The 9,677-nt window shown below is 39.6% G+C and overlaps 1 protein-coding gene across 1 annotated transcript; it reads right to left on the reverse strand.

Annotated features, from left to right (window-relative positions):
* Positions 1–111: 111 nt before the first annotated feature.
* ces3 (carboxylesterase 3) lies at positions 112–9,260 on the reverse strand. Its single transcript, XM_017691032.2, has 13 exons — positions 9,120–9,260; positions 8,408–8,603; positions 7,769–7,907; positions 6,834–6,967; positions 5,845–5,998; positions 5,265–5,369; positions 3,456–3,557; positions 1,867–2,007; positions 1,679–1,759; positions 1,271–1,412; positions 1,039–1,188; positions 715–787; positions 112–409 (listed from the first exon to the last, which is right to left on the reverse strand). Exons 1-13 carry the CDS (start codon positions 9,184–9,186, stop codon positions 244–246), a joined length of 1,650 nt encoding a protein of 549 aa, XP_017546521.1. The 5' UTR covers positions 9,187–9,260; the 3' UTR covers positions 112–243.
* Positions 9,261–9,677: the final 417 nt, after the last annotated feature.

Here is a 9,677-nt window from a genome sequence, read left to right on the forward strand (position 1 = left end):
CTCTGCTCATTAGGCCTCTCTCTCTCACTAGGTCTCCCTGTTCTCTCTCTCTCTCTCTCTCTCTCTCTCTCTCTCTATCCCCCCCACCATAACAAAGGAAAACGACTCAGATGCAGGAATTCAGAGAGGTCTATTTATGATCATACATATGTTTAGAAAACCAGTGTTTAGAAAAACAACATTTCTATTATCATTCTAGTAAAAAAAACATCACTGGTACATTGGGTAAAGGAGAACAGCTGTTCAGGTTGCACGTAGTGCACTGAGCTTCTGAAGCAGCTCAACGTTTAAGAAATGCAGTTTGTCTAGTCTCAGTCCTTGTCCAGCTGTCTGCTGCAGTTCCAGGTTCAGATACTTATTGGACTGGTCGTAAGTGGGCCAGTTTACCAAGCCAGGTCCATTTGGTGAGCTGTAGGTAAAAAGAATGGAGTTAATACTGGGCCTATGTGAAATTCAGCTAGTGCTCTATTTCTGGTACATTTACTGTGCAAACCAAGGGAAATGATGTGTCCCATGTATTGTTCTTTTATTGTTGGAAGCAGGCCTGCCTTAGTTTGCCTTCCGACAGTTCTGTTCGTGGCAGTTTACTGTGTACCTGTAGCCTCACTGGCAATGAATTAAGAGCCTTCAGTTTCAGCCCCTGACCAAATTATGATAGCAGATGGTTTCTGTGGTGACGTGACCTGAGCTATATTTTTTGTAGTACGTGCTCACCCTGTGCGAACGAAGTTTCCCCAGTATCCCATCATGGTTTTACACAGTTGATTTTCCTCTTCAGTGAATGTGCCTGGAGAGAAAAGCGCGAACCATCTTCATCATGATTATGCCAATGCCAGCACTGCCTTCATCATCATCATGTCTGAAATGCCACGGTCATCCTCATTATCTCTATCATTGCTACAATTACTGATTCCATCGTGTGCTCAAACATCACCTTTTCAAATGATATATTTAGAAAAATGTGGTTTAAGTTACCTTTAGGTCTTTTTTACTTGTTTACTTACAAGCATTCCTGAATGAATTACAGTAAGCGTGTACCTATCATTTTGATTTGGCCACTCCAAAAACAGGCTCCGAACACAAATCCAACATCATCAGCATGATCCGCCTTCACGAAGCTAGGTCGGATGTCTTTAAAAAGATTCGGTCGATGCTGGAACTCATACATATACACGTGTGCTCCAGCATCTGTAGGGCGATAAAAGGCTGTTTAAAGACTTTTTCACACTTCAAACTGCAGGTTGGGAAAGCTTCTCTTTCACAACCTTACCTCTATGATATCCTGCCACTTTTATGACAGGTATCACCATGAAAAGATCCCCCATCATCTCAGTGAAGCCATCTCTTACATCCTCTGGAGTTTTTGCATCTTTTAGATATTCGTCTATTATGAGGTCATTGACTCCTGAGACCTACACAAGATTAGATATTAAATAAGATAAATATATAAATATAGTACTTTAACAACTATTGTTGTTGTTATTAATATTAGCATTCTTAGTATTATTACTGTGACATCACAGGCCAGGGTCTTTTTTTTTCTCTTTAGTCACAATGTTCTTGATAATGTAGTGAGTTTTATGTTCAGCAGAGGGAGACATTTTCCAAAATATTAATTTGCTTGAGCCAATGCGAATACAGGCAATTTATTTAGTGGGGAGCTTGAGTGGTAATTTACCTCTTCTGGAAAAAACTGTCCCATAACTGCAGCCACCTCCTGTCTGTCCATCCCTTTGTCCCACCCTGGAGGAGCGAAAGTCTGAAACAAACACATAGTTGTTAAAAAATAAAAACGAACAACCACCACCACAAATGACCACAGCGCTGAGAATTTGATCATTTTGTTATTTTGTCACTTTTGCTTACCAGAGGGAGAATCCATCCAAATTCATGGTTTGTTACCCCTAAAAGCACTGGAACTTTCAGAAAATTTTTGCTCTTCAAAATTTCCTCTGCTACATCTTTCAGGAACACCCCATCCACTGTGGCTCCCAGGAAGATTTTTTGCTGTAGGGAATTGCATCAATTATTATAAGTTGCTTCCTTATAGACAGTGATATCTTCTACAATTCCAGCTATACAAAGAAAAGTGTATGATTACAGCCAGATTACAGTTACAAGGAGAATATGTAATATGTACAACCCCAATTCCAATGAAGTTGAAGTAAAACATAAATAAAAACAGATTTAAATTATTTGCAAATCTTTGCAAACCTATATTCAATTGAATACACTACAAATATTTGTATATATATATATATATATATATATATATATATATATATATATATATATATTTAATGTTCAAATGGATCAACTTTTGTTTTTTGCAAATATTCACTCATTTTGAATTTGATGCCTGCAACACGTTCCAAAGAAGTTGGGACAGGGGCGTGTTTACCACTGTGCTACATCACCTTTCCTTTTAACAACATTCAGTAAGCGTCTGGGAACTGAGGACACTGATTGTTGAAGCTTTGTAGGTGGAATTCTTTCCCATTCTTGCTTGATGTACAGCTTCAACTGCTCAACAGTCCGGGGTCTCCGTTGTCGTATTTTGCGCTTCATAATGCGCCACACATTTTCAATGGGAGACCAGTCTGGACGGCAGGCAGGCCAGTCTAGTACCCGCACTCTTTTACTATGAAGCCACGCTGTTGTAACACGTGCAGAATGTGGCTTGGCATTGTCTTGCTGAAATAAGCAGGACGTCCCTGAAAAAGACGCTGCTTGGATGGCAGCAGATGTTGCTCTAAAACCTGTATGTACCTTTCAGCATTAATGGGGCCTTCACAGATGTGCAAGTTACCCATGTCTGGGTGGTGTTGATATGTGGCTTCGCTTTGCATGGCAGAGTTTTAACTTGCACTTGTAGATGGAGTGACGAACTGAGTTCACTGACAGTGGTTTTCTGAAGTGTTCCTGAGCCCATGTGGGAATATCCGTTACAGAATGATGTGGGTTTTTAATGCAGCGCCGTCTGAGGGGTCAAAGGTCACGGGCATTCAATGTTGGTTTTCTGCCTTGCCGCTTACTTTCAGAGATTTCTCCAGATTCTCTGAATCTTTTGATCATATTATGTATGTATGTATGATATGTATGTATTATGACTGTAGATGATGAAATCCCTAAATTCCTTGCAGTTGCACGTTGAGAAACGTTGTTCTTAAACTGTCGGACTATTTGCTCACACAGTTGTTCACAAAGTGGTGAACCTCGCCCCGTCCTTGCTTGTGAACGACTTTCAGGGATGCTCCCTTTATACCCAATCATGACACTCACCTGTTTATCCGTTTGAACATTAAATATCTTGTCTTTGTAGTGTATTCAATTGAATATTGTTTGAAAAGGATTTGCAAATCATCGTATTCTGTTCTTATTTATGTTTTACACAACGTCCCAACTTCACTGGAATTGGGGTTGTAATAAACATGTATAAATATAATGAATCTCACCTTTTTGGTTGCCTTTATGAAATCCTCTTCTGTTTTTTCTCTCATACATGAGACCAGCAGCTCTGTAGAGCTGGAATCACATTCTGTAACGTTTGCCACCACCTACACACACATACACAAACAAAAGTACAAAGCATCCATTTTATGAGAGTTGCTCACCATAATTATACGCCATAAACACCATCCTTATTACAGCGAAGGATAGTCAAATGAACTATCTGGCAATAATAAGAAATTTCACACATATTCTGAGTCACTATCCACCCAGTGGTACATGTGGTTTGTGATTTGTTTTACCACTAAAGCCACATGTGGTGTAAATCACCACAGAAATGCCTTAAAGCCTTTAAAACCTTTCACTGTTTTATTTGGATTTTTAAAAAAGCCCATATCATGGAAAACCAAATCTTTTTTACTGTTTTTAAAATAAAAGAGTTTGAGGTAGTCTGTAAGCTATGTTAAAGTTTAAAAACATACCATTTACTCCCCAGTCAATACACTTCATATATGTAAATTAAGCTGCAAAATTAGCCAATATTGTAGTCAGACAATAGTCATACATTTGGGAAGCTTGTTAATCACTGAATTCAGGTGTTTCATTCAGTCCTGTTGCCACAGGTGTACAAAATCAAGTACCTAGCCGTGCAGTCTGCTTTACAAACATTTGTGAAAGAATAGGTCATTCTAAAGAGCTCACTGAATTCGCCCACTGAAATTTCTACCCTCCTAGATATTCCACCATGAGCCTTGAGTGGAAAAGTTGAAGCATTTATGAACCACAGCAACTCCAAGACCATGTAAAGTTACAGAGCAATAACCAGAGTTTCAAACCTGCTCTGGCAGTAACAGCACCACAAAAGCTGTGTGCCAGGAGCTTCATGGCATGGGTTCCATGGCTGAGCAGCTGCATGTAAGCCTCACATCACCAAGCAAAATGGCAAGCCTCAGATGGAGTGGAGTAAAGCCCACTATCACTAGACTCTGGAGCAGTGGAAACTTATTGTATGGAGTCCCAAATCACGCTTCTCTATCTGGCAGTCTGATGGATAACTCTGAGTTTGGTGGAGGAGGGATAATGCTATGGGGTTGTTCTTCAGGGTTTGACCTAGGCGCCTTAAATCCACTGAAGGCAAATCCTAATGCAGTCCAATCCACTGAAGGCCATCAGCAGACTGATACATTTTGAACAATTGTATGCTTATAATTTTGTGGGAACAGTTTGTGGAAGGCTCTTTTCTGTTCCAGCATGACTGTGCCCCAGTGCACAAAGCAAGGTCCATAAAGGCGTGGTTGGGTGAGTTTGGTGTGGAAGAACTTGACTGGAATGTGACAATTTCAGGATGAACCAGAATGGAGATTAATTGCCAGGGCCTCTCCCAACATCAATATCTAACCTCACCAATGTTCTTCTGGATGAATGGGCAAAAATTCCCACAGACACTCCAAAGTCTTGTATAAAGCTCACCAACTCCACATTAATGTCCATGGATTTAGAATGGGATATCATAAAAGCTCCTGTAGTTGTAATGTATAGGCATCCCAATACTTTTGTCCATATAGTGTATATTTGCCTTTTTGGCCTATAGCAGTTTCATAAATGAGTACACAGTGTAGTACATAAGTTAGTCTTAAAGGCACAGTGACAAAAACAGCCTGGTCAATTCCAGCCAGAGGCTGGGAAATGGTCACATAGAAATGAATTGTGACTGTGTTTGGTTCTTTAACTCACATAAAAGTTACAAGCGAGCCTCAAGGAAAAATGAATAAAATACAAGGAAAATGTAGGATATCACGCCTTTGACCGAATACCTTGGCAAAGACCATGGGGTGTTTTGTTGAGTATGTTCCCAGCGTAGCTGCGCCACTCTGAAAGATTGTTCGGTGAAACAGACCTTTGGCCAATGGGGACAGGGTCTGAAACAGAAATATTAATCAAAATGACAAAAACTTCCATCTAGTGCAAATGTATTATTAATTCCACTAATTAGGTCATTAGTAATTGGCCCATTTGTGCTCCATAACTATTGACCTTTACTCATAACCATATTACTGTTAACCATTTAAACTCCAGGCTTATTACTCAGATATTAAGGCTTATATTAAGGCTTATATTTTAATATATTGAAATTTCTCTCATTGAAATCAGAGGCAAAGTGTCCAGAGTTTCCCACTGAGAAAGGAAATATCGATTCTTTCAGCACTAAATGTAGACAGATATTAAAATGTTCTAGGGGGACTAAAGTAATAAGCACACGTTATATTCTAATTCACATTAAAACCTGTCTCAAGCAAAAATGAAAACACACTGCTTTAGAAAAAGTAAAGTAGTACTGTGTACTGTAGTACTATAGTACCGTATAGTAGTACTGTGGTACTAAATGGCACTTACCAACATAGAGGTACTGATTCCTCCAGCAGACTCTCCTGCAATAGTGACAGAATTAGGATCTCCTCCAAAACTCTCAATGTTCTGCTGCACCCACTGCAGTGCTAAAACTTGATCCAGGAAGCCCCAGTTGCCTCTGGCATGCTCATCTCCAGTGCTGAAGCATCAAACATACAGACAAAATAACACACTGTAGCTGCTATTGGGGTGGATGATGTGGCGAGACTGTAAAATCACAGTACCTCAAGACATTTTCAACACAGTTGAATGCAAATGTTATGGCGTCCTGGTCAAATGATATATTTTGTTAACTTTCTAAGTAAAACTAGGTTAACACAAAAGTTATTTTATATTTTATGTTTCATTTTTTTCCTGATATGTTAAATTCAGCAAAGAAAGAGAAATTGTGCACTGACATTTGCAGAAAAATGCTACATTTAAACGTGTGCCCTGTTGCAGCTGTGTTAACTTGGAAATTCAACAAAGCATGATGTTTGACTAGAAGTGTTCAATCCTTTGCATATGACTGTATGCATCACGTAATTTACAATGATTATTATTTAGTGTTGAATCAAATTAAACAGCCCCAGTTATGCTATCTTTGTATTTGATCAGTTTTCTTTAAGTACTTATTTCCACAGAAAAGCATATTTTGACAAAATATGCCACAATTGATCACAATAATGATAAATATGGTCATATTTCCCACCCATATCCTAATATGATAGGGTTTTCAGTACAATACAGCACATTAATAGAGGTGGGCACAAGTTGGAATTTAGCACGTCACAAATCTTTTGGGTCCTAAGTCTTTAAGAACACATCATGAGTTTTTAGGACCTTTTCAAGAGCAAATTTAAGAACATTTTTAAGATATTGATGAATGTGGCTCATTGTTAGTAAAAAATGACTGTTAATCATAAAATGTAGTATGCAAGTGTCTCCATCAGCGATCAGTATTACTCAATGAAGTGATTTTCCATGGATCATACCTGAAGTATCCCAATATGCCCAGCCTATACTGAATGACAACAACAACAATGTTCTCATAGGCTGCCAGTACTGATCCATCATACTGGATGGCTCCCCCCATGTACAGGCCCCCTCCATGGATCCAGAACATGACCTGTGATTATATAACAGTTAGAGCTGTCAGAGGTTTGACCTTTGTTACTTAACTGAGGACTTGGAGCAGGTGGTAGGTCTCTCTAGGTTAGCAGCAGAGTACAAAAATCAGTTGCTTTGAATGTTTTCCAGCAAATAGACCAAAAAAGCTTCTTGATAGTAAAATTCAACATTGGCAAGCAAAGAACAGGAATTGGGAGTGAATCCCTACTGACGTCCATTGAAATTCCATTTGAGTGCTGCATTTGGATTTAAACAATTTTCTGAGAGGCTTATCTTTTTCTATGAACATGACAACCTCAAATAGCCTGTCCACTGTCTATTGTATTTCATACTTCTTGTGTTCATGAATAATAAGAAAAGTTTGGAGACAATTATCACAGATCAGTGATCAGCGTGCAATTCACAGCTTTTCCTATCTCTGCTAAGCTCACTGTCGTGGACTCTAAGCTCTTTGAGTACTCTGCCACGTGCTGTGAAGTCATTTTCTTAAACTTGCATAGAAGTACGGTAACTATTTGATCAAATAATGCATCCCTTGGTCTCTCTGATGACTGATGGTGCTGCTCGGCTGAGATGGGTGAAGAGAGCACTACTGAACAGACACAGCGCGTTGTGAAATTGATCCATACTCCATTAGCCTCTTAGAAAGGCACAAAGGGCAAAGTACAGACAGTGTCAACAGCCATTATCTACTGTGTGGGAACAGTACATGTTATGTGCCTTCTTCGACCTCTGAGTGCCTAATGCAACAGTCTGCTGTTCGACTAGATAGGTTAATATAATGAGAATTATTACTTACAGGTAACTTCTCTGCTGCTGAGCGTTGAGAGGGAGTGTACACGTTTAGGTACAGACAATCTTCTGAGACTGTGGGGGGAATGAAGCTTAAGGCCATGATTTTTGACACAGATTCCATAACGTCTAGATCTTGAAGACACCTGCCATGTCAAGAGATGGAGAAAGAAAAATCACAAACTGGGACTGAAGATTAACATGACAGCCAAATATATGAGACATCTAATAGGGTTGGGTGCGTCACAATTAATCCAGTTTTTCTCTAGTCTGACCTAGAAAGTAAAAGTCTTTTCCCCCAAAAATGTAGCACAAAGCATACTGTCACATGGTAGAGCAAGTGCCGTTTTGAGTGCTTTGAGAAAGTGGGTTAGACATGGTGCTTCAAAGGACAAGTAAAGAGAAAAATGTTCTTAAATTTGAATGTAAAATAATTTTCCGAAGTAATTTTGCACAGTATATGTCGGTTCATTTGTCAATATAATTGTCAATATAATTTCAAAAACTAATGTAAAGGGCAGAGAGCCTGTACAAATAATGTAAAATAAAATGACAGAATTGTAGATACAAGGTTTTTATGCAGCTGTGACGACATAAACAAAGCCACGCTTCTGAGACTAGTGATAGCATGGCAGGCTGCACTCACAGAGGAGGGTGCTGAGTGGCATCTCTCTCTCCCTCCCAGGGCTCAGCAGGTTTCGGTGCAGAAAGACGGAGAGGCCCTACGGGTGGCTGGGCAAAAGGAATGCCCAGGTACTGCTCCACTGCTTTCTCAGAGCCTTTCACTGTCACATACTGACCACGCAAACTGCCATGCTTCAGAACCACCACAGGACCAGAGTCTGCACACAGCAGGGAAAGCATTAATCGCTTAAGAGCCTTAAGACTGAACTGTACTTACTGAAAAGGGTCTTAGGCAGACAGTATTAATTTGGTGGACAAAGAGTGTTGAAAAAGGGCAAATGCATACACTATAGCAAGATTTAACAGGGAATTAGCGTACAGCTGAAAACATTACGGCAACAGAGTGTTAGAGTGTTTCTTGTAGTCCTCTGTTCATAGTGAAAAAGCATCTTAATACAATAATAATTTGAATACAGGTCTGAAAGTTTTTGTCGGTAAACATCATTACAACCACGCAATTATAGTTAGTTTAAAAGAAAAAATGTGGAGGGTTTAAAGTACATTTTTTAAACACTCAAGATACCCCGAGAGATTTTTAAACCGCTGTTGTGAAATGTTTAATGAGGCTTTGCTTGGCAAGCCAACTCAAAATTAAAGATCAACAATAAGTGCTTATTCCTCTCAAATGCCATGCATAAAACCACAAAAAACAGCTCAAACACATGTACTCTTGCCTGTCTGCGCAGGTGCTGTCCAAACAGAGGCAATGGTCAGCCACAAGATGAGCAGAACTCCTCTCATCGTTGCAGATCTTCAGCGAAAGACTGAGAAAGACCCAACAGACCGGCACATAAATACTCCCCTAACTCTCTCTCTCTCTCTCTCTCTCTCTCTCTCTCTCTCTCTCTCTCACACACACACATACGCATTCACATATGCGTAGTCATGAACCATGCACACACACACACGCACATTCACATATGTACATCCATATGTACAGTGCCCTTTAACCTGGTCCTCCTAAACTCAAAAAATAAACCTCTCCTCATCTGTGTATACAGTGAATGTACTTTCCTTTAATGTAAGCAAAGCAAAATCCAATCAATGGATGACATGACCGTACAGACTGTACAGTCCTTGTCTTCTCAGTACAGCTTTTTGACTACATCACATCTTCTACTGTCCCGGGACTGAATTGAATTTCAGGACGAAACCTGAATTTTCACAGAGGTAGGTTACAACCTAGCCCATCTCTCACACTTAAAAATGAGGGCTCTTTAGCAAAGAAAATG

Source organism: Pygocentrus nattereri, chromosome 7, assembly GCF_015220715.1.
Source record: "Pygocentrus nattereri isolate fPygNat1 chromosome 7, fPygNat1.pri, whole genome shotgun sequence".
Classification (NCBI taxonomy): domain Eukaryota; kingdom Metazoa; phylum Chordata; class Actinopteri; order Characiformes; family Serrasalmidae; genus Pygocentrus; species Pygocentrus nattereri.

Bases quoted from the DNA above. Each gene is read 5' to 3' on its own strand.
- ces3 (XM_017691032.2), bottom strand. From the start codon at position 9,186: ATGAGAGGAGTTCTGCTCATCTTGTGGCTGACCATTGCCTCTGTTTGG. The intron at 7,908-8,407 runs GTGAGTGCAGCC...TTGACATGGCAG, and splicing joins GCCACTCAGCACCCTCCTCT to GTGTCTTCAAGATCTAGACG. The intron at 1,760-1,866 runs GTAAGCAAAAGT...TGTTTGTTTCAG, and splicing joins TTGGATGGATTCTCCCTCTG to ACTTTCGCTCCTCCAGGGTG.